The sequence below is a fragment of the Gracilinanus agilis genome, chromosome 2 (genome assembly GCF_016433145.1).
Source record: "Gracilinanus agilis isolate LMUSP501 chromosome 2, AgileGrace, whole genome shotgun sequence".
NCBI lineage: Eukaryota > Metazoa > Chordata > Mammalia > Didelphimorphia > Didelphidae > Gracilinanus > Gracilinanus agilis.
In genome coordinates, this window is record NC_058131.1 from 334071034 (window position 1) to 334098999 (window position 27966).

The 27966-nt window shown below is 39.3% G+C and overlaps 1 protein-coding gene across 1 annotated transcript; it reads left to right on the forward strand.

The window, feature by feature from the left end:
• Nucleotides 1-1925: 1925 nt before the first annotated feature.
• On the forward strand, nucleotides 1926-27966 carry C2H20orf96 (chromosome 2 C20orf96 homolog). The gene is made up of 11 exons (XM_044661535.1): nucleotides 1926-1942; nucleotides 2564-2609; nucleotides 7727-7841; nucleotides 9615-9739; nucleotides 10576-10734; nucleotides 15061-15160; nucleotides 19259-19416; nucleotides 19516-19617; nucleotides 19772-19858; nucleotides 20430-20548; nucleotides 27843-27966. Exons 1-11 carry the CDS (start codon nucleotides 1926-1928, stop codon nucleotides 27901-27903), a joined length of 1089 nt encoding a protein of 362 aa, XP_044517470.1. The 3' UTR covers nucleotides 27904-27966.

Genomic DNA, 27966 nt, shown 5'->3' on the forward strand with positions numbered 1-27966 from the left:
AACTGGGCCAATGTGATTAGGTTAACTGTGGGATAACAGACTCAGTCCAAGTAAAGCCTGTCCTGAGTTAACAAATACAGACCATTATATATCAGGGATGGATGATGGATTTATTAAACAAGGGAAGGTAAAAAGGGAAGTTTGGATAATCTTAATCTCTAATGCCAACTACCTAAACCCACAGATCTAAATATCTCTTCACAGAGATTTCTTCAGAGTGATTTCTTACTCCACTCCTCTCCTCACTGTCTAAAAACTGTTCTTGGTTAAACTAACACTAAACACCACTTTGCTGGTTTTAAGGAATGGGTTTGTGTAAGCCTAATAGGGCCCAAATAAGGTCCAAGTTCCAAAAGGATCTAGGCCTGGTCTCACAATCAGATGCCAGATGTCTCAGAATCACCAGGAACTTAGCAGATATCAACCAGTCAGCAGGGAAGCAGAATAACAGAGCAGTAGGTAGGATGGGAAGATAAGGTAGAAAACAGCCACAGGGAAATAGCCAGTCTCTTCAGGTCAAAATCCTAGAGAGAAAGACACAACCCAAGCCCAACTGTCTCTTAGTAACAGCTCAGTTCTCCTCTGAAGAATTCCAGAATCTCTTACTCTGCTGTCCTTGCCTCTGCTCTCTGCCAACTCACATACTTTCTCCTTAACAACTTTTCCTTATAACAGTTTGTATCCCCAAAGAGATAATAGGGAAAAATACTTGTACAAAAATATTCATAGTTGTGCTCTTTGTGGTGGCAAAAAAATGGAAAATGAGGGGATGCCCTTTGATTGGGGAATGGCTGAACAAATTGTGGTATCTGTTGGTGATGGGATACTATTTTGCTGAAAGGAATGATGAACTGGAGGAATTCCATGTGAACTGGAATGACCTCCAGGAACTGATGCAGAGTGAAATTAATGGAATCAGGAGAACATTGTACACAGACAGATACATTGTGGCAAAATGAAATGTAATGGACTTCTCTACTAGCAGCAGTGCAATGATCCAGGACAATTCTGAGGGACTTATGAGAAAGAATACTATCCACATCCAGAGAAAGAACTGAGGGAGTAGAAACATAGAAGAAAAACATTTGCTTGATCACATGATTCGATGGGAATATGATTGGGGATCTAGACTCTATTGCAAATATTAATAATATGGAAACAGGTCTTGATAAGTGATACAAGTAAAACCCAGTGGAATTGTTTATTGGCTACGAGGGAGGAGGGACGAGGGGAGGGAAAGAAAGAATATGAATCATGTAACCATGGAAAAATATTCTAAATCAAATAAATAAATAAGAATATTCCCTGGTTTCCTTCTGCTCCTAGAATAAAAACGAAATGCTCTCTTACTTTAAAAGCCCTTCACAGTCAGGCCACCTTTCCAGCCTCATTTCACATTGTTCCCCTTCCTTTTTGCACTCTCATTCCAGCCTAACTGGTTTATTTGCTATTTCTCTACCTTGTCTTTGCAGTGGATTACATTTTTTACCATCCCTCAGCTTCTTTCAAAGCTTTACTTCACTTTTCCTGATTATCCCCCTCTCCCTTTACGTGTTGTATCCTCTTGGACAGCAGGGACTTTTGATTTCTCCTTCCAACCCCAGTACCTAGGACATGGTCTTTCACCAAGCAGGTGCTTGATAAATATTTGAAAGATGCCGGCTGATCCATCCAATGATTTGTTTCTTTTTCCTCGGTCCTCCCCTTTCCTTTTTAGAAGCAAAAATTCCAGAGCTATTGGGATGGGGTAAGGGGTTAACACTCAGAATATGTATGGAGCCTGGAGAGTGTCACTTGGGGGTGGGTACGGAGGGAGCGTTGCGCCCTTGGCTCAGCAAGTCCCTTTCTGCGCCCCTTAGCGTTGGTCCTGTCTCCTTGGAAACGCCAGCTAATCGTGGCAACGCTTGGAAAGAAGAGCCTGCGCCATGCAGCCTACTGAAAAGTGAGCAAAGCCGCACTCTGCTGGTCCTCCACTTGCTTAGCAAGCCTGAGCAGAAGCCGCCTCCACCTCCACAGCCCCGAGAGCTCTGGGCTGCCCCTGCCTTCGTCTTCCCTCCCGGTCCCCTGCTGCATTCTAACCCGGGGAGGAGAAGTGCTCGTGGGCGAGCACGCAAGCGAAGGGTTCGCACCAGTTTCTCTTACCTCGGCCCCCAAAGCCTGAGCTACCCTTGGGTGCACTTTGGCAACCACGGTTCCACCCAAGTGTAGAGCGCATGCTCCCGGCCCGCCTCATTTTCAGCTCCATCCTCTTATTCATATTTATATTACCAGGACTAGAGCTTTAGGTAAAGGACTGGGAGAGGTGAACAGGAAAAGGAGCACGCGCACCGCCTCACTCCCCACCTCTGTCCCACAATTTCTCTCTCTCTCTCCTCGGCCACAAGATGGCGCGCAGGTTCTTCAGTCTCCCTTTAACAAGGGTTCGAATCCTGGATCCTCTCCGTGAGCCTGAAATTCCATTCTGTCTGGGAAAGAGCAATTTTTTTTTTTTTTTTTTTTTTTTGAGAATTGTCTGATGCAAAGGACAATTCATTGTCTCATGGGATTCTCTTGCTCTTTTCAGAAAGAACAATCTCCTCACCATTAAGAATTCCCAATTCAAGCCCCAGGTGAGTTGGGGGTGGGTGGGGATGGCGGCTGTGGAGTGGTCCAATGGTAATGACCAGGCAGGTTGTATTGCCCCAAATCACAACCCACCCCATTTACCATGCCACGTGCTGCTCATTATTGCCTAAAATGTCCATTGCATTGCTGCTGGTACAGTGTGTTGGAAATGTATAGGAATGCTGATGATTTATGTGCATTTATTTTGTATCCTGCAACTTTGCTAAAGTTGTTGATTATTTCTACTAGCTTCTTAGTTGATTCTCTAGGATTTTTTAAGTAGACCATCATATCATCTGCAAAGAGTGATAGCTTAGTCTCCTCCTTGCCTATTTTGATACCTTCAATTTCTTTTTCTTCTCTAATTGCTATTGCTAGTGTTTCTAGTACTATGTCGAATAATAGAGGTGATAATGGGCATCCCTGTTTCACTCCTGATCTTATTGGGAAGCCTTCTAATTTATCCCCATTGCATATAATGTTTGTTGATGGTTTTAGGTATATACTGTTTATTATTTTTAGGAAGGGTCCTTCTATTCCTATACTTTCCAATGTTTTCAATAGGGATGGATGCTGTATTTTGTCAAAGGCTTTTTCAGCATCTATTGATATAATCATGTGATTTTTGTTTGTTAGACTGTTGATATGGTCAATTATGTGGATGGTTTTCCTAATGTTGAACCATCCTTGCATTCCTGGTATAAATCCCACCTGATCATGGTGGATGATCTTCTTAATTACTTGCTGGAGTCTCTTTGCTAATATTCTGTTTAAGATTTTTGCATCTATGTTCATTAGGGAGATTGGTCTATAGTTTTCTTTTTCTGTTTTTGGTCTACCTGGCTTTGGGATCAGTACCATATTTGTGTCATAAAAAGAATTTGGTAGGACTCCCTCTTTTCTTATCATATCAGATAACTTGTATAGTATTGGGATTAGTTGCTCTTTGAATGTCTGATAGAATTCACTTGTGAATCCATCAGGTCCTGGTGATTTTTTCTTAGGGAGTTCTTTGATGGCTTGTTCAATTTCTATTTCTGATATGGGATTATTTAGGTATTTATTTCTTCTGCTGTTAATCTAGGCAATTTATATTTTTGTAAATATTAGTCCATATCTCCTAAATTGTTATATTTGTAGCCATATAATTGGGCAAAATAGTTCTTAATGATTGCCTTAATTTCCCCTTCATTAGATGTGAGGTCTCCCTTTTCATTTTTAATACTGTCAATTTGGTTTTCTTCTTTCCTTTTTCTTATTAGATTGACCAGTACTTTGTCTATTTTATCTGTTTTTTCAAAGTACCAACTTCTAGTCTTATTTATTAATTCAATAGTTTTTTTACTTTCGATTTTACTAATTTCTCCCTTGGTTTTTAGTATTTCTAATTTAGTTTTCATCTGGGGATTTTTAATTTGCTCGCTTTCTAATTTTTTGAGTTGCATGCCCAATTCACTGATCTCTGCCTTCCTTAATTTGTTAATATATGCACTCAAGGATATAAATTTCCCCCGAGTACTGCCTTGGCTGCATCCCACAGAGTTTGGTAGGATGTCTCATCATTGTCATTCTCTTCAATGAAATTGTTGATGGTTTCTATGATTTCTTCTTTGACAAATTGGTTTTGGAGAATCATATTGTTTAATTTCCAATTGTTTTTTTTTAAAACCCTTGTACTTCGGTGTATTGTCTCATAGGTGGAAGAGTGGTAAGGGTGGGCAATGGGGGTCAAGTGACTTGCCCAGGGTCACACAGCTGGGAAGTGGCTGAGACCGGGTTTGAACCTAGGACCTCCTGTCTCTAGGCCTGACTCTCACTCCCCTGAGCTACCCAGCTGCCCCTCCAATTGGTTTTTGATTTGCCTGTCCAGGTGCCCTTACTAATTATTATTTTTATTGCATTATGATCTGAGAAGGTTACATTTATTATATCTGCTCTTTTGCATTTGTTTGCAATGATTCTATGCCCTATTACATGGTCAATCTTTGTAAATGTACCATGTGCAGCTGAAAAGAAGGTGTATTCCTTTTTGTCCCTATTTATTTTTCTCCACATATCAATTAAATCTAATTTTTCTAGGACTTCATTCACCTCTCTTACCTCTTTCTTATTTATTTTTTGGTTTGATTTATTTAGATTTGAAAGAGGAATATTTAGATCTCTCACTATTATGGTTTTACTATCTATTTCCTTCTTGAGCTCTGCCAGTTTCTCCTTTATGAATTTGGATGCTATACCGCGTGGTGCATATATATTGAGCAGTGTTATTTCCTCATTGTTTATACTGCCTTTAATCAGCATGTAATGACCTTCCCTGTCTTTTTTAATCATATCTATTTTTACTTTGGCTTTGTCAGAGATCATAATAGCCACTCCTGCCTTCTTTTTCTCATTTGATGCCCAAAAGATTTTATTTAAGCCCTTAACCTTAAACTTGTGTGTGTCTACCCGCCTCATATGTGTTTCTTGTAGACAACATATGATAGGATTTTGGTTTCTGATCCACTCTGCTATTTGCTTCTGTTTTATGAGTGAGTTCATCCCATTCACATTCAGCATTAAAATTGTCAGTTGTGCATTCACTGACATTTTTGTATATTCCCTTAGACCCACCCCTTCTTCTTACACTATTTTCTTTTTTTTAAACCAGTGGTTTACTTTGAGCCGGTATCCCATATCCCCTCCCTTGATTGACTTCCCTTTCTTCCCCCTCCCTTGTTATTCCCCTCTTTTTGTTTTTTAAAGGCCTAATGAATTCCCTCCCCCTTCTTCTCCCCTCCCTTTTTTTGACCTCCCCACTCCCCTGCTCCCTTTGGTTTATCCCTTCTGACTTTCTCAGTAGGGTTAGATAAAGTTTTTTATCTGGATGGATAATAAAGTCACTCTTCCCTCTCCCGGTTGATTACACTGAGAGTAAGGTTTGATTATTACCTCTTAATGCTCTCTTCCTTTCCTTCTTGTGATAGTATTTATCCCCTCCCCTTCCCCTGCCCTCTTTGTGTATAATAGAATATCCTATTTTTCTTATTTACTCAGATTTTTCTTGGTGTCCCCTACTGTTCCCCCCTCTTTCCCACCCCCCATGTCATCTTAGACCATTCAGTATCCTGTCCTCTCCCTATGAATTATTCTTCTGGTTGCTATAATAGTGAATATTATAATAGTGAATAGAGTTCACTACAGAGAATTATACATAGCATTTCTCCACCTAGTATTACAGATAATTAGATCTTTTTTAAGCTCTTAAAGAGTCAATTAAAAAAAAATTATGAGCTTTCTTTCTTTTCCCTCTGTTTCTTATTTACCTTTTCATGTTTCTCTTGGTTTTTGTGGTTGGGTATCAAACTTTCCATTTAGTCCTGGTCTCTTTTGTGCAAAAACTTGGAAATCTTCAATTTTGTTGAATGCCCATACTTTCCCCTGGAAGTATATAGTCAGTTTCGCTGGGTAGTTGATTCGTGGCTGAAGGCCCAGCTCTCTTGCCTTTCTGAATATTGTATTCCAAGCCTTGCGGTCTTTTAGCGTGGAGGCTGCCAGATCCTGTGTCATCCTTATTGGTGCTCCTTGATATTTGAATTGTCTCTTTCTGGCTTCTTGTAAGATTTTTTCTTTTTCTTGAAAGCTTTTGAATTTGGCAATTATATTTCTGGATGTTGTCTTATCTGGATCGAGTGTAGAGGGTGTTCTATGGATCCTTTCAATGTCTATATTGCCCTCTTGTAGAACTTCAGGGCAATTTTGATGAATAATTTCTTTAAGTATGGAGTCCAAGTTTCTATTAATTTCTGCTTTTTCTGGAAGACCAATAATTCTCAAATTGTCTCTTCTAGACCGGTTTTCTTGGTCTGTCACTTTTTCATTGAGATATTTCATGTTTCCTTCTATTTTATCAGTCTTTTGACTTTGTTTTATTTATTCTCGTTGTCTTGAGAGATCATTGGTTTCTAATTGTTCGATTCTAGCCTTTAAGGGCTGGTTTTCAGCTATAATCTTTTGGTTTTCTGCTATAATCTTTTGGTTTTCCTTTTCAGTCTGGTCATTTCTGGTCTTCAGTTGACTTGCCTCACTTTCCAATTGCGAAATTCTGCCTTTTAAACTGTTATTTTCTTGCCAGATTTCTTCCATCTTCCTCAACATTTCATGTTTGAACTCTTCAATATCTTGTGACCAGCTTTCATTTTTTGGGGGGGAAGGTTTGGTTATTTGTTTGTCCTCCTCTGTGGTCCGGATTTTCTCTGTGTAAAAGTTGTCAAGTGTTCCAGCATTTTTCTTACTAATCTTTTTCTTCTGTCTTGCCATTGTTAGCCCTGTCCCTTTTCAGCTTTGTCTTCACACTCAGGGTCTGCCTGCCCCCTCTAAGCTCCCGATGGCTCCAGTCTTCTTGTCCTGGGGTCAGGCCTCCCAGTAGTCCCTGGTCTGTCCCTCTGCCCGAGGCTCCTTCAGCAGTCTTGGGGGGCTACTTCCATAGCCGGGCTCCCGTCTGCACCGGGTCCTCACTCGATGTCCTATCCTGCCCTGGAGATCTCAATTCACTCCCAGGGCCCTGCCTTTACCCATACATAGGCTCTGGAAAGTCCCTGCTTTAGGGCTTTTCATTCATGCCCTGGGCAGTGCTTTCACCCACACAAGACTCTGGGGAAATTCCCTGCTTTAGAGATTCACGCCCTGGTCATAGCCACAGGGGAAAGTCCATGCTTCCCCCCTCCCCCCCCCCAGCCTCCTGGGGTCCCATGTCTGGCAGCTCACAGGTACAAGTCCTGGGACTGCTAGTGGTTTACTGGTTGCCCCAATCCTGCTTTCACTCTTGTGCGTTGGCCTTGGCGCTGTGCATGGTGTGTGTGTGGGAGTGGAGTAGCTTCTTCCTCTCACGTTTTAGTGAGAGCTGTTTCACCCCTTTATAGTGTGAAAATGCCCCGATTCTGCTTACCTTCAATGTTGTACCCCGTTGTGGTGTTCCTTTGATCGTTTAGTTTTTATGTCCCCTTGAGGAGTTTTGTATGCATCGGTTAGGAGAGATCAAGCAGCTGCTCCTTACTCTGCTGCCATCTTAACCGGAAGTCTCATGGAGATACTTTTTGATGGGATGATTGATACTTTATTTTTTGTTTCTCCTGGAAATTAGGATTATGACCAGTGGCAGCAGACAAAAAGGAAGCCCACGTTCAGCCTGCCTGAGATTAAAGGCAATGTTGCTTCAGAAAAGCAGAAATCAAAGAAGAAGACGAGTACAGGATTAGGTGGGCAGAGGTGTAAGGTACCTTTGAGTGACCCTAAAGCCCCTTTCTCTTTCCTAGAATGAGTGAGACTGGGTTGGGAATAGAGGGATGATTCTTCATGTCCTTTGGAGAGAAAGAGTAACCAGAGCTCCATCCAGCGAATGGTTCCAAAATGTGACAGAGATGAGACTACTAGATATACGTCATGACAGGGTGATATACTAGAGGAAGATGAGCAGGGAGAGCTAATATAAAAGGGATAAATCGACTCTTTCACCAGGGCAGCCTGAGCACTCTAGAGTTGGCTATTTGTTAGGTGTTGTTTATACTCACTTTCACATATGCTGAAATCCATGTTTTGCCAAAACATGCCACCAACAATAGTATATACAGTTTAGTACTTGTTTAGGTTCTATGAGGCTGCTGGGAGGTATGGTGGATGAGAAATGGAGTTAGAATCAGGAGCAGTTGAGTTCAAATTTCACCTTAAACAAGCTGTGTGACCCTGGGCAAATCATTTAATCTCATTTACCTCTCTTTCCTTATCTAGAAAACAAGCTAGAGAAGGAAATGGCAAACCACTCCATTTTCTTTGCTAAGAAAACTCCAAATGGTATAACAATTAAATTTAGGTTTTGACTCAATATGAGAATTATAAAAGTGGTTGCTGTTTATAAAATATTAGTCCCTAAGTCAAAATGACAATTAGCGGGGGCAGCTGGGTAGCTCAGTGGATTGAGAGCCAGGCCTAGAGATGGGAGGTCCTGGGTTCAAATCTGGCCTCAGACACTTCCTAACTGTGTGACCCTGGGCAAGTCACTTGACCCCCATTGCCTACCCTTACCACTCTTCCACCTAAAAGTCAATACACAGAAGTTAAAGGTTTAAAATTTAAAAAAAAAATTTAAAAAAATGACTATTAGCAGCTTTTATTTACAACGAGATAGAGATAGTGAAAATGGGAAATGTAGGAAGGAGATAAAGCCTGGTCTAGCCTACTAGCTCTAAGTGCTGCTCCAGCTCAGTGCCCCAGTAGGGGACTCCCCAAGTCCTGATCTCCAGGTGGATTTCCTGGTAGTCCTTAGCCAGAGTTCCACCAATGCAGAATGATTCCAAGGAAAAGTGTGTCTCTTCAGGTCTACTCACCAACACAGAATTCAAGGAATCAGCCTCTCCAAAACCAAGAAAGCAAAGAGGCCAGAACATGTTGGTCTCTTCTTTTATATCTTTTCCCCCCCACATCATTTCCTGTTTCTCCCCCTCTTCACCAAAACTAATTGTAGTCTTTCAATTTGCCTAGCACTGCTCAAGGCTGGCGGTGCTTGTGACCTTTGGGGGTGTGAACTAGTAAGTGACTTGTGAGCTTTCTTACCTAATGGTTAGCTAGCTACTAAGTAGGGGTACTTTAAGTTCTTGATTTGATTAACTAAAAATAGACAAAAGGAGAGTTAATTCTGTCTTCACAATGGGATCACAAAGATTCAAACATGACTGAAAAATAACTGAAAAACTATGTATTGTTGGGAGGATGAAAAGAGATAACTCATGTAAGGCATTTTGCAAACCTTAAAACTCTACTTAATGTTAGCTTTGATGATGAATCCTCTGCTTCCATCCTGTAGGATGCTCTTTAGGTAATTTAGGAAGGGAACTATCTCTTGCCTAACACATACCACAAAGTAAGGATGTGAGTAGCCAGTTAGGAGGCCAACAAGTGACTTATCTCTTGCCCAGTGCATGATGTAGGGCTATCTTGGAGGATTCAGCAATTTTTGACTAATCCATTTCTCTTAGATGTTTTCCAAAGAAAGTCTATAGTACCAGGGTCTTTTGGCAGTTCAGGGAAGAACAGCTCACAGAAGATGTCTGCGAAAGAAGCAGAGCCAGAGTGCATTCAAACCAACATCCAAATACTCAAAGTAAGTGTTTTTTTGTCTAGACAAGGCAGGGGAAACTATCTAGTAGTGAGATGTATAGCTGGTCACTAGACAAGAGGGAATAAGGATCTACCAAGGGCATTAGGGCCCTGGGAGACTTGGGGGAAGGATTTTGTACCATGGGCCCTTCTTTAGGATGGGGAGGAGTTGGAAGAACAGCAGTGACTTGAGTTTCTAGATTCAGCCTGAAAAACACATTAGGGAGACAGGGAAAACTATAGGTAAATGATATTGAATGTAAGGAAGAATAAATTATAAATGCATCCAAGAGCAAGGCAGGGGTGAGGAGTCAAGAGGTAAGCTTGTCATAAAGGAGGTAAGAAGCAGATGGAAAATTTTAGGCAAATCTAGTCCCTTATTGTCCTGTGGAATTTTGCCATCCAGAGAGTGAAGGCATATTTTTTGCTTTTCTGTTCATAGCAAGGACAGATCTCTTTTTCTCTATCACAATACAATGTCCATCCATGGCCACCAGAGGGCAAGGTAACTACCAGTCATCAGTCACTTCCTGGCATCCTTTGAACAAAATACCTGCCCTAAGGGATGGTTTTTAGTAGAGGTTCTTAACTTTTTTTGGTGTCACAGACCCCTGACCTCTTATCTGAATAATGTTTTTTTGATGTATAAAATAAAACATGTAGAATAACAAAGGAAACCAGCTCTATTGAAATATAATTATTAAAATAATTTTTAAAAACAGTTTATGCACTGCAGATGAAGAATTTTTTTTATTTAGGAGGCAGTCAGCAAACCCAAGAACATCAGTGACTGTCTGGATCTCAATTCACTCTGTTTCCTCTCTTTTCTGACTCCCACAGGCAATGCTTAAGTTCAGACGGGCCTCACTAGAAGAGCTGAAAAAGCATGTTGATTCCCTCACAAAAACCAACCAGGAGCTGGCAAAAAAGATCCAGGACATAGAAGCCAGCACCACAGTGAAAGTGCGGAAGCTTCTGCAGCAGCAGGATTTGTTTGGGGTAAGAATGAATGACTCTGAGAAACTTCTAGCTCTTTAGAACTACTTTCCAAGGTGTTCCACCTTTTGCCCATCTACAAGTTGCTGTGGGATATTGCTGATGACCTGATGTATTTCTGGACTTTTTCCCAATCTGTAAAATGGAAACTCTTCTTCTTGTTTTGAGGTTATTCTAAGGGTAAAATAATTAAATCATCATGATTTGCTTTGAAGAATCTTTCTGTATTGCTTCTCTAATAGCTGAAGCAATGAGTAACTGTCTAAGTTACTAGATAGGAGTCAAGAGAAACCTGAGTTTGAATCCTCTCCAACCCTTATGTCTGTGTGAGAATAGGCAAGGCAAAACCTTCATGCTCCTCAGTTTCCTCATAGAAAAAATAGGGAGGATATTGGTGTCTTGGTTTACCTCAAGTCATCAGGCATTGGTTAAGTGATTATTATATAATCACTTAATTCTCTCTTTTAGGAATTTATATTTAGAATATATATATATTCTATATATATATAAGAAACAACATGTGTATAACTTGACAGATAGATATATACAGAGTAGAAGGAAGGTAATCTGAGAGGGGTAGTCAGTAGGACCTGGGAGGATTAGGAAAGGCCTCTGAAGTGAGTAGAATTTGAGCTGCCTTAAAGAAGTCAAGGAAACTTAGTGGCAGTGGGGAAGGGGGCAAAGCATTCCAGGCAGAGGGCACAGCCATTGTAGAGGGGCAGATATAGGAGATGAAGTGCTATTTTCAAGGAACTGCATGATGACCAGATTACTGAATCTTAGAATGTACAGAAGGAAAAAGGGATAAGAAGGCTAGAAAGGTAAGAAAGGGACACATTTGGAAGGGTTTAAATGCCAGTCAGAGGAGCTGCGATTTGATTTCTTTAAAATTTTATTTATTTATTTATTTTTATTTTTAAACCCTTAACTTCTATGTATTGTCTCCTAGGTGGAAGAGTGGTAAGGGTAGGCAATGGGGGTCAAGTGACTTGCCCAGGGTCACACAGCTAGGAAGGCCAGCTTTGAACCTAGGACCTCCCGTCTCTAGGCCTGACTCTCAATCCACTGAGCTACCCAGCTGCCCCCATGCGATTTGATTTTAAAGGTAAGAGGGAGCCACTGGTGCTTGTGAGCAAGCAGAAAGAGGAGGGTGACAGAGATTGGAGGCAAAGAGTCCAGTTGGAAGGCTAGTTCAGTAGTTCAGGTAAGGGGTGATAAAGGCCTCAACCAGGGTTGTGGTTGTACATGGAGAGAAGGAGATCTATAAATATGAAGATTGAAACTATAATATTTGACACTGGGTTGGACATTGAGGTGAATAGGAGTGAGTTAGGATAATGCTGAGATTGTTAGCCTTGGTGAATGGGATGATTTGGTGGCACCATCCACAGTAAGAGAAAAGTTGGGAAAAGGTTAATGAGTTTGGTTTTCCACATGTTGGGTTTAAGATCCCTGTGGAACATCCAGTTCAAGATATGGAGAAAGGGGAAGTGAAAAAGAATAAGCATGTATATAGCAGCTACTATATGACATATGACCCTCAAAATAGCCCGAACAGTAGACAGATGGTTGTTGTTCACTCGTTTTTCAGCTGTGTGCCACTCTCCATGACTCCATTTGGGTTTTTTTGGGCAAAAATACTGGAGTAATCTGCTCTTTCTTTCTCCAGCTCATTTTACAGATGAAGAAATTGAGGCAAACAGGGTTAAGTGATTTGCCAGGGTCACACAGGTAGTAAGTGTCTGAGGCCAGATTTGAACTCAGGAAGAGGAATCTTTCTGACTTGAGGCCTGATATTCTATCCCCTGGGCCACCTAACTGCCCTGCAGTAGACAGGACAGAGATTATTTTACGTATTAACCAGTGAAGAAACCAAAGCTCACATGACTGAATTACCAAGGGTCAGTCCAGGAGCAAGTGACGGAGATAGCACTGGAAGAAGAAGAGCAGGATCTCATTCCCCTTAACCTTACGCCTCTGTCCCTCCTGGGTGCCTATTGGGAATTTCCTCCCAGCTGAACAAGCCATACTAACAACAATTCACATTGATATAGCATTTATTTTTGCAAAGGCTTCCTTCACAAAAAAAAAAAAAATGTGTGTGTGTGTATACTTATATATGTTATAATATATATGTTATGTTAAGTATATGTGTATATACTTATATATGTTATTACACATGTTATACAAGTATACATGTACATATGTATTATAGCTTACATATAAGTTATGCAAATATATATGTGTATATATACTTATATGTGTTACATAAGTATACATGTGTATCTATATACTTGTAGATATTACAACACACATATATTATAAGTTATATAAGTATATATGTATATACTTATAACATTATGCAAGTATATGTGTATATACTTATATATGTTATAACTTACATATAAATTATGTAACAATTAAAGATAGCCAATAACCAATGTTTAATAGAGGGGAGATAGAGAAAGTCTATGAGGTGAGACTCTTTTCTAGCTATCTCCTCATGCCGAATATACAGTGGAAGACTTTAAGGGGGTGTCACCCTGAAACTGGGTGACCCGGATGGTTGTGCCACCCCTCAGGAGTTGGGGGCCAGGCTTCCCTATAAGATGAGGTATGTGGTACCCCAATCTGATTCTGAATAAGGATGGGGTTTGTTAATTGAAATTTGGGAAATGCCATTTAAAAGTATATATATATATATATTTTCTATGGACACGTGGGAACTATCAAACTACATTTCCCGTGGTCCAACGGGTTTCTGGTTCCGGTTCTTTGGGCGTGGGAATGCCTGCGTCACCACGCAGAGGACAGTTTAAATGGGAGGAGAATCGAAAGTGAGCCCTCTTTGGCTAGCAGGCGTGGAAAGAGACGAGAGGTAACAAAATGGAGGCGGCAGTTTTGAATTCTTACCGGCGCATGGTCTAATGACTTTATCCCTATCAGCATGGCTTTAATTAAAATACTAATTTATATTATTATATCAGTCTTTATTATTTTTAATCGTAACAGGTTCACACAAACTTCCCCCAAATCAATTAATTTCACAGTGGGTGATCTGGCTTCAAGATGGAGGCAGCCAGACCAAGCTGTGGTTCCCCTCTCCCTCATTGTTTCTCAGGCATTCTGGAACGCTATCTGACTGATGAATGGCTTTTATTAATCACAATTCAGGGATTGGGGAAAGGGGTGAAGGGCAGAGGGATTTGGGGGTGCCCTCTTCTCTATTTCTATGGGGTCTGTCATTTGGGTGGAAACCTTTGGGATTCCTACTCCTAAGATTCTCCCCTCACCCCTTCTCCTTCTGTTTCTATCCTTTTCTATAATTGTAAGGTTTGACTGAAAAAGGGTCTCTCAGCAAGGTTGGGAATAGGTGAAGGAGAGTAAGAGATGGCTCCCAAAATGGAGTCCAAAATTAGCTGACTCAGTGGTTGAAATCTTGATGGGTGAGAAGTGATGGAATGGCTTTGATCAGGGAATCAGGATTTCAGTTTCCAAAGAAAGATCCTCAGGAAGCCCTCAGGACTGGATCCAAGCTGGGTTGTCCTCCTCCTACCTCTTCCCAAGTCCTTCCGCCAGAAAACCTCTCCTCTTCTTCTTCCTCTGGAGAATTTCCCAGAATTCTCTGCTCTTCTCAATTGTCAGTAACTGTCACCAACTCCTTCTCTGGCTTTTTTTTGTCCCATCCCCCTTGCACAAACCCCAACCTTACAATTATATATGTATATATGAATGTATATAAGTCATACATATATGCATGTGCATATCTACAAATATATGTTATCATATATATATATATGTTATCCTACCTAAGATTTTGTGAGGAAAATCTTTGCAAACCTTTAGCATTTCAGAAATGTAGGCCTTGTTTCTGTAAAATTAATCACAATAATATAATTATAATAAAAGTCCATATTTGCATAAGCACTTTTCTCACAACATTCCTTTGAGATAGGTAGCACAAATATGAGCTACGGTTTTCAGAGAAGAAACTGGGACATAGAGTGATTAAATGACTCACCCATGGCCACACAGATCAACTAGGGTAAACTGCAGAACCACAGGAACTCAAAACTAGGGCTTCTGACTCCACATTTAGTGACCTTTTCCTTACCCCTATGCTGCCTGCCATAAAGTAATTTTTGCTGCACTCAGGAGTGCTGTCCGGAGAGTACGTTGTGATCTGGAAGACTCACGGTGAGGAAGGTCATACGGACTGGGGAAGGGAAAGGTGTTGGCCCCCAAGAGGGGTAACAGTTGGGTGAAGCCCAATCAGCCAGCTGCCCAGAGCCATCTCGCCCATACCTGCCTCTATATCTGTGCACACAGACTCTCATTAGCACCCTGGACTTCGCAAGCCATAAGGAAATGGAAAGAATAAAGGGCGAACTCCAGAAATGGGAAACACAGGCATCGATCAGACTGAACGGTGAGTGCCTCTGTGGGAAGGCCATGCTGTTGGCCTTCCCAATATGGGTTGTCTCCTGTGGACACAGATTCATGTGGTTTTAGGATAGAGGAAGCCTCCTTTTTAAAAATTATCTTTTTTCCAGATTATATGTCAACATAATTTTTAATAATCATTTTTTGACATTTTGTGATCCATGTTCTTTCCTCTCTCCCACTACCTCTTTCCTGAGATGACAGGTTAAAATGTGATATAGGGTATACATGTAGTATCATACAATACATATTTCCATATTCATCATGTTATGAAAGAAGACAGAAGACATATCACTTATACTAGAAAAAATTCATTAAGGAAATAAAATGCAGAATGACATGGTTCAATTTACATTTACTCCATCAGTTCCTTCTATGGCAGTGCATGGCCTTTTTTTCATGAGTCTCTTGATGTTGACGTGGATCCTTGCATTTCTGATATTATTTAAGTCATTCACAGTTGATCATAGTACATTATTGCTGTTACTGTGGATAGCATTTTCCTGGTGCTGCCCACTTCATTTTGCATCACTTTATATAAGTCTTATCAGGTTTCTTTGTGATTGTCTTATTTGTCACTTCTAAGGGCACAACAGTATTCCTATTCAATCATATACCACAACTTGTTTAGCTATTTTCCAATTGATGGGCAACCCTTCAGTTTCTAGTTCTTTGCCACCACAAAAAAAGCTACTATAAATGTTTTTGTCCAAGTAGGTCCTTTTCCCCATTCTTTGATTTCTTTGGGATACAGAAGTAGTTGTGGTATTATAGTAGAATATGCACAATTTTATGACCTTTTGGACATTATTATGCCCCAGAGTGGTGGCATCAATTTACAGTCCTATCAACAATGTATTAGTGTTCTGATTTTCCCACATCCCCTCCAAAATTTATTATTTTCCTTTTTTTTTGTCATATTAAAAAGTCTGAAAAGTGTGAAATGGCACCTCAGTATTATTTTAATTTGCATTTAATTTCTTCAGCTGAGAATTGTCTTTTCATATCCTTTAATCATTTATCAATTGGGGAATGCCTTGTATACTTATACATTTGACTTGGTTCTCTATATATTTGAGAAATGAAGCCTTTGTCAGAGACACTTGCTATAAATTTTTTCCCAAGTTTTTTTGTTTCCCTTCAAATGTTGATTGAATTAGTTTTGTTTGCTCAAAAAAATTTTAAATTTAATATTGTCAAAGTTATTTGTTTTACATCTTATAACATTCCCTACATCTTATGTGGTCATAAATTCTTCCTTTGTTCATAGATCTGAAAGGTAAAATATTTTGTGTTCCCCTAATTTGTTTGTGGTATCACCCTTTATTTCTAGGTCATGTATCCATTTTGATTTTACTTTGGTATATGGCGTGAAGTGTTTGGTCTTAACCTAGTTTCTACCATACTGTTTTCTAATTTCCTCAGCAATTTTTGTCAAATAATGTTCTTCTTCCAAAAGCTTGGATCTTTGGGTTTGTCAAACACTAGGTTACTATAATCATTTACTACTGTGTATTGACTGCCTAATCTATTCTATTAATCCACTACTGTATTTCTTAGCCAATACAATATTGTTTTGATGGTGGCCACTTTATAATATAGTTTGAGATCCCTGTAGTAAAGTCACATTCCTTAATATTTTTTATTAATTCCTTGATATTCTTAGCCTTTTGTCTTCTCCTACATTGTATTAACTCTTATTTGCTCCCTCATCTGAGATAATTTACCCTTGTCTTTCTCTTCTTTTTCTCTTTTCCCAATGTGTTCCTATTTCTTATCCCTGGATCTTTTTTAAATTTTTGTTTTATTACCATCTCATCATATACAGCTTACTTCCTTCTCTCTTTCTATGTATGCTTCTACTCACTGCCATAATAGTGATAAAATTCTTAAGTATCTTCAGTACCTTAAGTATCCTAAATACACTGGGTATTTTAAATATCTCAAGGATCACAGATATCTTAAGTTTCCCATGTAGTAATGTTATCAGTTTGACTCCATTGATTTCTTTGAGTACCTTAACTATCCTAAATCCTTTAAATACCTTAGGTACTTCAAATATCCTATAGATATCTGAAGTATTTTAGTTATCTTCCTATATAGTAAGGTTATCAGTTTAATTCCATTCAATCCCTTAAATAACTTAAATACTTTAAGTACCTGGTGTCTCAAATCTTAAGCATCCTAGTTATCACTTTCCCAAGTAGGAATGTAATTCATTTAACCCTGCTGAGTCCCTTGAGTTTTCTCTTTTCTGTTTACATTTTTATGCTTCTCTTGAGTGTCTTCATTTTTCTTTTCAACTTGTTTTTTTTCCCCCAGGATGCTTGGAAATTCCATTAAATATCTATTTTTTCTCCAAGAGTATTATGCTCAGTTTCTCTGGATAGGTAATTCTTAGTTGTAGTCCTAGATCCTTTAATATAGAAGCTGCTAGGGCCTTTATAATCCTGACTGTGGCTCCATGATGTTTGACTTGTTGGGGGGTTTTCTGGTTACTTGTAGTCCAGGCTCATTTTTTGATCATGGTTTGCAGGCAGTGCAATGATTTTTAGGTAACTTTCCTAGATCTATTTTCTATGCCACTTGTTTTTCCTGTAGATGTTTCATATTTTCTTCTTTTTTTTTTTTTTTGGTTTTGAATGTGTTTTATTGTTTCCTGGTGTTTTATGGAACCATTAGTTTACATTTGCCCAGTTCTAATTTTTAGGGAGTCATTTTCTTGCTTGATGTTTTGTACTTCCCTTTTTAAGGATTTGTTTTTACCAGCGAATTTTTGTTCTAAGCCAGTGATGGGCAAACTACAACCTGCGAGCCAGATGTGGCCCCCTGAAATGTTCTGTCTGTCTGCATGACATTATTCCTAATCTGACGAATACAATGAGTAGGACATAATACAATGAAACTTCAAAAGAGTTGCCTTAGAAACAGACTGACAGTTGAGCATTTCCTTTCCTTTGGCTCCCTCTTTAAAAAGTTTGCCCATCACTGATCTAGACTGATGTGATACCTATTTCTACCCAGTACTCCCTAGGAACCTTTTCACCAAATTTCAAAGAGCAGGTTCTCAACTCCTTGATGGGACTGCAAACCAGCAGACACCAGAACCATTAGGTAGATTCCTTTTCTTTGGCCTTTCTGCTTCATCTCTTGTCTCTCTGTATTAACCTGTTTTCTGTGTTTAAGTTGTTGGCATGTTTTCTTTCCCAGGAGAGTTGCTTAGTACAATCTATGTTTCATAGTTTAAAAGAAAACAATCCAAACCTACTAAAACCATATGGTAAATAAAACTGATAGTTCTTCTTCCTAATAAAAGCAGAGTATAATACTACCTGGGGACATAACTCTGTATGCAGTAGGTGCTGGATAGATATGTTAACTAAACATTGTATAGGAGGAGAAGCAATAGGAGAGATAGCAGAAAAGTTGATGTAGGTAACTCTAGCCTTCTCATGGATGGAAGTTCCAGAAGTATCCTCCCAACAGAATAAGACAGGATTTTTTTTTACTTAGGTTAATTCAGAAAGGTAGGGGAAGAGGGATGGGAGAAAGAGGAAGATCACCAGTGTTGAAGGCCTTTTCTTTACCACAAAGCAGCTTCACACTGTAGGGAGACCAATGAAATAAGAGTTATATTCTGTTCGAAAGTGAGCTTCTTGAGGGCAAAGACTATTTCATTTTTTTTTTTTTTTGCATCCTCAGTGCCTAGGATAGTGCCTGGTACACAGTAAGAGATTCATAAATGTTTGTTGAAATAAACAATCAGACCATTCTGGAGCAGAAGAGTAGATCTGGCCCATAAGTTATATCCAGACTCCTGTGGACTACCCTCCCCAGGAAAGGAGAGGTGGTGAGACCTTGAGCCACAGAGCCTATCTGTCTCTGCAATGGAGTCAGCATCATATAGAGGGAACATCCCTAGCTAAGGAATCAGATTCTAGTCCATTCTGCCATGCATTTGCTGTGAGATCTTGGACAGGTCATAAAATAGCTTTAGGAAGGAGGGTGCTTATGACTAAGGAGTGTAATTTTTGGTGACAGAAACCTCCCCTTTTCCTCTCTTCCTCCTCACAACTTTTAACAGGATTGCAACAGCAGATAACAAAAGTGAAAACTAGAATTCAGAAGACCAAAGAGGAGCTGAATTTCCTGAGCACCTACATGGACCAAGAGTACCCAATTAAGTCTGTGCAGATTGAAGAACTTATGCGCCAGATCCAGGCTGTGAAAGATAATAATCAGGTAAGAGAGATCTCTTGCCTCTCTGTTCCAGGCACCTCCTCCCAGGACCTGAGATGTGATCCTGGGACCAGGATGTGACTTCCTTCTCTTGGCTGGTAGGAAGACCTGGAGGAACTGGAGGAGCTGGGCAAGGATGTGCTTCAGATGTTGTCGAAAAAGCTGATGGTGAATTCAGAGCAGGTTTTATATGTCATGGCCAAGGTGAGTAGTAGGGTCCTGTGGATCTTCTGAAGACCTACCCATTGGCAGCAGTGGGACTGTGAGGCACCAAGGTCTCCCTTTCCCTCCCTCCCTCCTTGTATCAGAGCAGTGCCTCTGCTTGTGGCATCCCGCTGATCTCTCCTACCTCCCACAGAAAATCATCCGTCCCTATCAAGCTGCTCTTATGAAGAGGACCCTAAGTAACCAGCAACTTTTGAGGCAAATGGTTCAATTCAGAGCGGTAGGTGAGATCTGGGAGAAAACAGGGATTAGCAGGGGAATGGGCCACATGCCAAACAACTCACACTCTGATTTGCCTAAGGTTGAAACCTAGGTTTCCTGGAAACACAGTCCAAATGGAGGAATTCTCTTAACAGGGGATTTGGGGCAATATTTAGGAGTCCAGGAAACAATCCTACCCTGGTTCTCTCATGATAGGGAATGACTAGCTCGAGGCATTCTTCATCACTCTGATCACCTCTGAATTACAACAAACACTTGTTTGGGGAGGAAATTGGAAATTCATCATTAAAGCTTCACCATTCATCCTTAGTACCTCCCCTCCCCAATCACCCATCATGCCTATTACCCTCCAAGACTATCTTGCAATTCTTCTGCCTTTCTGTCCTAAGGGAGCTCACTCTGATACAGACTCATGATGACAGCTCATTGCAATTTTAAATATTTCTTTGTTCTTCTTTTGACTTATTTTACTTTTCCTGAGAGACATGGGTCTCACCTCTGAAAAAGAGAAAATTACTTTACTCCTCCTCCTTTACTCTTACTTTCCTTCCATTTCTCTTCCCCTTTAGCACATTGACTATATGAAGGAGCAACTTCCTAAGCTGAAGGCTGAGGTGAAGGCTCTTGAGAAGCGGAGAAAGCACCCTCGGGAGGCGATCTTTGATGATATCTTGCTTCGGAAATCCAAGTATGTGATCTAAAAAGTAGCCTGGAATAAGCTCCCTCTGGAGCCCTGCCTTCTCCAAAGGGATTCCTTCACCATCCTGAGGGATACAGTGGTTTTAGGAGCAAGATCACTAGAAAGGAAATTCAGAGTCTTGAAATTTCTTCTTAGCTCTTCCACCAAGTGTTCAGGCGACCTCAAGTTGGAAGAGAATAAGAAACCTAAAGGGAAGGAGAGAAAGAGAATTGATTGTTTTTAGATGAAGGGACATCTCAGCAGGGGCTTAGAAGATGGGAAAGATTTCATCAGATAGAGCTGAAGATAGAAGTAATTCAGAGCAAACATAGGAGAGAGCATAATAGAGGCAAAAGGACAGGAGAGGGGCAGGATTAGATTGAAGGCAATTCAAAAACCATTCAATGGGGTCTCAAGAACTTGATAATTATCCCATTTACAGTACCAACCTCCACAAAGCTTTATGGGCAACATGCCTAAACATTGTCCCTGTTCCTTGGGGGAACCTTGAAACCTAGCAAACTACTTTTCTGAAGATTTAGATTTAGATTTTAAGTCATTGCTTCATATGAGGAGTAATTTGGTACTAGGTTTCGTTTTGTTTTTAGGACTGTTGTGTAATTTTTTCTTACCACAGGTATGCAAATGATAAGCAAAATATCCAAGCCATAAAGGAAGATAGGTCTATTTTAGGGGAGCTGGTCCCACAACAAAGCCAGACCCCTGGTCATGACCAGAGGACCCCAAGCACTGTGAGAGACCTTCCTTTATACCCCAAAGAATTAGACAACTTTTATACCAATATAAAAATAGTACAAAATAGTCATACCCCTCAAAGAATAGACACCCAGAAGCAATATTCATTGGTTAAGTCAGCTAGGAAGCACCCCTTATTTGGTAAAAGAAATCTTTTGACTGACTTAGGAATCACTTGCTGGAAAGGGGAGAAGCAGTGATGCCTGGGCTAAGAACTAAAGGTCAGGCATCCTGACCTGTGATGGATCACAAGTTAGGATGCCTGCTACAGCAACATTGAAGGGTGGGGCTGTCACTAAGGCCTGTGCAAAAGCAGTTATTCCCTTAATCCAAAACCATAATACTTACAATTTTCACAAAAGCCTGCTAAATTAATGACTTACGCTATCTTAGAATTACACATGATTATTTCAAGACTACTGATAACATTAAAATCTAATTTTCATAAAAGGGGGTAGGGGGACTTTTTCTCTCACATTATCCCTCCTCTGATCCAAAGAAAACTGCCAGCAGACAGTTTTCTGCTGGATCATCACAATCTAAGAGCAACACAAATTGGGAGCAGTGAACAGAATGATGTTGTGAATGGGTACAACTTAAGAAAAGATACATCATCAAATCACCCTAAGTACAATAACAGAAAGTACAGTAGGGACTAGTAAATGTTCCAGAAAATGAAAGTTACTGATATTACAGTCCAGGAACAAAACAGGTTGAAGGACGCTTGAGGTTAGACACATGTAGTGTAGATACAAGCTAGCTCAGAAAAGTCCATGCCAAGGACTGGAGATGAAAGACTTGTTTGCCGGGTGCCACGTTGCCAGCTGAGGTGTTCCATGCACGACCTTAGCTTCCTAAAAAGGACCAAGTATCTTACAGGCAGAGTAATATTAAACAACAATAATGGGAGGCAGATAACTCCTGCACTGAGTCCCAGTTCACTTCCTGCAGAGGCTTTGCATTCTCTGGGGCTCCATGTTCGAACAGAGCCATAAACTCTGCTCATCCTCCCCTGTTGTGGATCTAGTATTAAACAATACAGGTAGTTACGGAAAGATGTCATGCCTGAAGAACAATCTATAACATATGCCTAGAAGCAAACTAACATTTAGATAGAGTAATACAACAGGTTATAATCATAAGAATTTTTAAAAAAATGATTAGGACCTATTTAAGAATGAATTACTATAAGCCACCACTATTAAACCACGTGGCTGTCCATAGGGATGGGTCCCACCTAGTTGTAATATCCTCATTTATATGAATATGTTGTGCTATTTGCAAAGTATCATTTAATAATTTTTATAATTCTCCAGTATCATTGATGATAACAATTGAGATATATATGTGACCATGATTAATTATAGCACAGGCTCAGTACATACCCATATGAACAGAAATTCACCCTGAAGCTTGTTACAGAGCACTAGATGTGTATGATAGTAGCTGTTATATTATGAGCCAATCCCTCAAATTAAAAGAATGATTTCCTTATAGAATCTATCACTGGTGTAATTCTGAGTTTTGGAACCAATACCTAAAAATTCACACACAGAGCTACTTCCATGTGCTGCTATTGGATTAGAACGTTCCTAAATAGATCTCTTGTTTCTATGTCCTCGTGTAACTAAATGTCTTGAAAAGCTGACTCTTACCAAAGCTTCTGTATGATTTTGCATGGTTAGAGTAAGGGTTAGAAAGGCTGCTTCACAGGTGCCATCCCAATGTGAAGGAAGAGAGGAAAAAGCTTGACCAACCGAGATAAAAAATTGTCCGAGAGTTGAAATTCCATCCACATGATTATTGTTTGTGTTGTTGTAATTGACAGTTGCAAAAGCAAAATTATTTCCTTTTTCCTGAGATATGTGTAATAGCACACCCTTAAGGGAGTCAGACTGCTTTCAGGAGGAACTTCAAAACTAAAACCCAAGTAATGGTAGAAATGAATGATGGCTACTATGTAGGAATAGATTCTCCTGAGCTCACAGGGACCACCACTCATTTCTGTGAGCTTTGTATGTAACCTCATAAAGTGACTAGAAAGTGTCCTCTCATTCTATGTGTTTCTTATTCTTATGACTAAAGTGATGACTCTGTAACATTATGAGCTGGTAGATTTTAGCCACTAAATTAAAGCATGACAGGGCAAGATTGAATACCACCAATGAATACTGTCCAAAGACTGAACAATCTATTTTAATATGGAATGTATGTCTATAATATAGTCCATGACAGTATCTAGGAAATGTGCACATTTGGATGTTCTGTAGCTCAAAATGACAGACAAGATCTAGGTAACAGAGGCTTTCTCAAGTGCAGGAGGATTAGGAATTGATTTCATTGGATCTGTTCTAGATTTCATGTCCTGATAGATATATTCATTTTCATGATTTCCTTTACTATCAGTTTTTCCAGTTTCAATATCTATAAAACATTGAGTTCACAATATGTTCCTGATTCCTTATTGATAGTGTGTAATTAGAATTTTGTCCATAGGACTCCATTTCCCAGAATTCTTCTTTTGTCCCCACAGTTATATCCTTAAGTTTTGTAGATAAAAGTTTCTGTAACTCCACCCTCTCTTCTCTTTTCCTGTTATCTCAGCCAAGAAAAGTTCTTTTTACTCAGCTTTTTTCTATTTCCTCAACTTCAAGTCATTATTAATACATCTTATAAAATATAATACTTGGAGTTATTGGATGTTAATTTTAATCTTACAATAATACAATAGTCTATAATTCACAACAGAATTCTCTTGGATCTATAGGTACTATAGGTACCAATCTATTATAGGGATTTAGAATAGTTCTATCCCAGTCAGTGCAGCAATGGAAAATTCCCTAAAAACATACCAAACTATACTAAAGGAGAAACCATACTAACTAAACATAATTATCAGAAAAATCCATATGGAGCAAGATGTTTTACTTTTTCTAAAAGTTGGAGGAAGAATGGATTTGCTAGGTTTGATTAGAATCTCAGATCTTTTCTATTTCTTACATTAAAAATGAGTTTCTAGACAAGTTTTCAAATATAGGCCAAAATAGTATTTCTTTTAGTACCAAAATAATTTCTATTTGTTTCTCCTATATTTTCTATGAAGTTTTTCTGTAAACAAATTTTATAGCATTTCTATATTATCATATACCAAAGCTAGCTTTATTTCTATCAATTTTATTTGTAATTTTGTTTCAAAAATTTTATTTCTGATTTTGCTTTTCAAAACTATAACTATAAAACTATTTCAAACTATGTTATCCCTCAAAACCAATTTTCAAATGATATGATTATTATTATTAATAATATCCCTCCTTTTAGGAATATATATTTGTGTCATAGACTTAAACCAAAATACCGATAGTCCCAAGTGCAATAACCAGATCAAACATACTTGTAAATTTTCTTCTATATTCAAGTTTCTTATTGGCACTCTATCTTTCAAACTTTGTGATCTGTCTCTTCCTCATCTCACTTGCTTAAAAGGAAAGCACTTTCAAACTAATTTTGAATTCTCATTCTACACTTCTCTTACCTTCTACTTGCTTAGATCCTCTAGTTTTTATTCCCCAATTGTATTCCAGTTTATCTACATATCATGTGCAAACAAATTTCAACTTATAATTTCTACTTTCTTTTAATTTATGTACCTCCTTTAATTTATTAGGATCTCAGACATTCCTAGTTAGCTTTTAGAAATAAGGAGAGTTTCCCTCCTCTTGTTAAGTTGTCAAGAATAACTAAACAATATTACAGTTTTCCAGTTTATAAAATCAATTTGTATAGCAAGCAATTATAAAATTCAAATGTAAAGACTCAAATAAAATATATATTAGAAGAAGACCACCATATATACACCTTTTGAATCATATTAATAAGCAATAACATCTAATAATGTTATACCGGAAAGTACTTAAGTGATCCCGGGAGCTACCCCTGCCTATTTTATAGTGACTGGGATTGCCTTGCACACCATAATGACCTCTGGGTCTGGTTTATCTGAGAAAAACTTCATTCCTCCAATTAAGTTGCCTCTAATGTTTCTCCTATCTCCTATAATATTAGAGTCCTGTAGGGGTACTTCTTTGTTGTTGGTTAAGTTTCCTGGAAAGGGAAAGCAGGGATAGATACCTTCTCCTCACGCTTTCCCTTATTCTAATTCTCCTTCAGCTCAGGGAGAACAAAAGGGGCAATTATTATTCTTTCTCTGGTTGCTTTCTTTCCTTTTTTTCTTTTTTTAAACCCTTAACTTCTGTGTATTGACTCCTAGGTGGAACTGTGGTAAGGGTGGGCAATGGGGGTCAAGTGACTTGCCCAGGGTCACACAGCTGAGGCCAGATTTGAATCTAGGACGTCCTGTCTCTAGGCCTGACTGTCAATCCACTGAGCTACCCAGCTGCCCCCTCTGGTTGCTTTCTTTTAAAATCATAGTAGGTAATTTTTCCCCCAACAAATCAAATATTTTCCCCATTTTCCCTATTTTTCTAAAAAGGATTCCAATGTGTCTATAGCATAAGAATTAAAAGTTCCAAATTTAGGCCAGAAATTGCTTTACACAAATTAAAACAGTATTCAATAGATTTATCTCTGTTTTTTCTTTTGCCTATTGGCAGATCTCCATTATCCCAAGCTGTCAAGAATCTGTCTAGAGAAGAGTCCACTGGAATTTCTCTCCTCGTAAGCCTAGAGCCCATTTTAAGGGACATCTCCCTGTCAGAGCTGCAGTCCTGGAGAAGAGGAACATTAACCAATTTGGGCAGACTAGGCTCCTTTTATTGCCCCAAAAACCTGTTCAATGGGGGATACCTAAGCATGCACTCTGAACCCAAAACTTAATGAGCAGGACAGAGATACCCTTAGAGCTTGTTACTCAAAGTTGGCTTCAAAAGGAAGAAATCCAACTTAGTGAGCAGCAGGGGGATAACTAGAGCTCATTATGCAAAGTTGGCTTCAATAGGAGAAATTCAGTGATATTTCACCAGAGATGAGGCAGCTCTGCTTTTGTGAGTAAGAAGGAGAGGTTATCAGTAATCTGGATAAACTTCTTGAAAGAAGAGACAAGGTGGGCAACCACTCCAGCTTTTGTTCTCAACTTTGTGACCCACCTGACCCCAAAACCTTTCTCCCAGGTACCAGTTAAAACCCCCCCCCAAACCAAAAACCAAATCCAAATTATCTGCTTAGTGCTAGTTGCCCAAAAGTGAGAGTGGCCTTAGATTCAAAATAGAAAAACCAGTTTCAACAAGTAATTTGTAATCCTAGACAAATTTCAATATTAAATTGTTCACAATTCTAAGCATAAATTTCACATACAGCTTGGAAAAGGAAAAAAGCAAAAGTTTAACTTACTGCAATTTCCACTAAGTTAGGTTTTAAAACCTAAGTCAGAAACTATGGCATATTTAAAATTTATGATTATTTTGAAATTTTGAGGTTAGTAGGATTAAAGGAAAAGAGATATGAGTACATTTCAATCTGTGATTTGAAATATACCCACCAGCTTGGATGTGGTCTTGTGGTTTGGACTGGTGAAGTGTCTATACTCATTAAATCCTCCCCCCACAGAAGGGATTGGGAACAAAAAGCCCCCAAAGGTGGGTGCTCAGAAAAGAACACCTTCCTGTAGGTAGGCCCTCCAAATGGCACATTGCCAGTCTCACCAGAGTTGCCAATTGTTGCATAATTTTTTCTAACCACAGATACATAAATGATTAACTAAATATCCAAGTCATAAAGAAAGGTAGGTTTATTGTAGGGGAGCTGGTCCCACAACAAAGCTAGACCCCTGGTCATGATCAAAGGACCCCAAGCACTGTGAGAGACCTTCTTTTATACCCCAAAGAATTTGACAACTTTTATACCAGTACAAAAATAGTACAAGATAGTCATACCCCTCAAAGAATAGAGATACCCAGAAGCAACAATCATTGCTTAGGTCAACTGGGAATCAGCCCTTATTTGGTAAAAGAAATTTTTGACCATGACTAAAGAATTACTTGATGGAAAGGGGAGAAGCAGTGATGCCTGGGCTAAGAGTGGATGGTGATGAGTGGTACCATGTTCTGAACTAAAGGTCAGGCATACTGTCTTTTAATGGATCACAAGTTAGGGTGCCTGATCCATCAACTCAGAAGGGTGAGGCTGACTCTAAGGCCTATGCTAAAGCAGTTTGAAAACTTTACTAAAATATTAAGAAAAAGACTTTTAAAATCATTACAATTATGTTAACTATCTTAGAATTGCAATTATGATTATCTCAAGACTAATGATAACATTAAGATATAATTTTCATATAAGGGAATAGGGGGATTTTTCTCTCACAGGACAGTTCCTAGAGCCTTTGGGGAAGAGGCATGTCCTCTGTTTCTCCACTATATCCCCGGTACCAACCTCCTTTGAAGGAAGGACTGAAAAGGCTCCTCACCCAAGTGTCCCCAACTGCCCATATTCCTGAGGCCTCTGTGGTAGCTTTGTTCTAGAGATAACCACTGAACTTGTAAGGTCCCTTCATTGTAACCTCTCATTCCTTCCTCCCTTGGTTTTCTACTAGGTGTACTCCAGACATGGATGTCATCCTTAACATCCCCCAAGAAGAAGTGCTTCCCTTTTAGCCCTGGAGCAGGACAGGACACCACTCTGGCTGATCATGTCTGAGATCCCTTGTTTTTCTTCCA

What these genes read in the sequence shown, in the direction of transcription:
- C2H20orf96 (XM_044661535.1), top strand. An exon ending in GGCATCGATCAGACTGAACG is followed by an intron (nt 15,161 to 19,258) that starts GTGAGTGCCTCT and finishes AACTTTTAACAG; the next exon opens with GATTGCAACAGCAGATAACA. An exon ending in AAATGGTTCAATTCAGAGCG is followed by an intron (nt 19,859 to 20,429) that starts GTAGGTGAGATC and finishes CTTCCCCTTTAG; the next exon opens with CACATTGACTATATGAAGGA.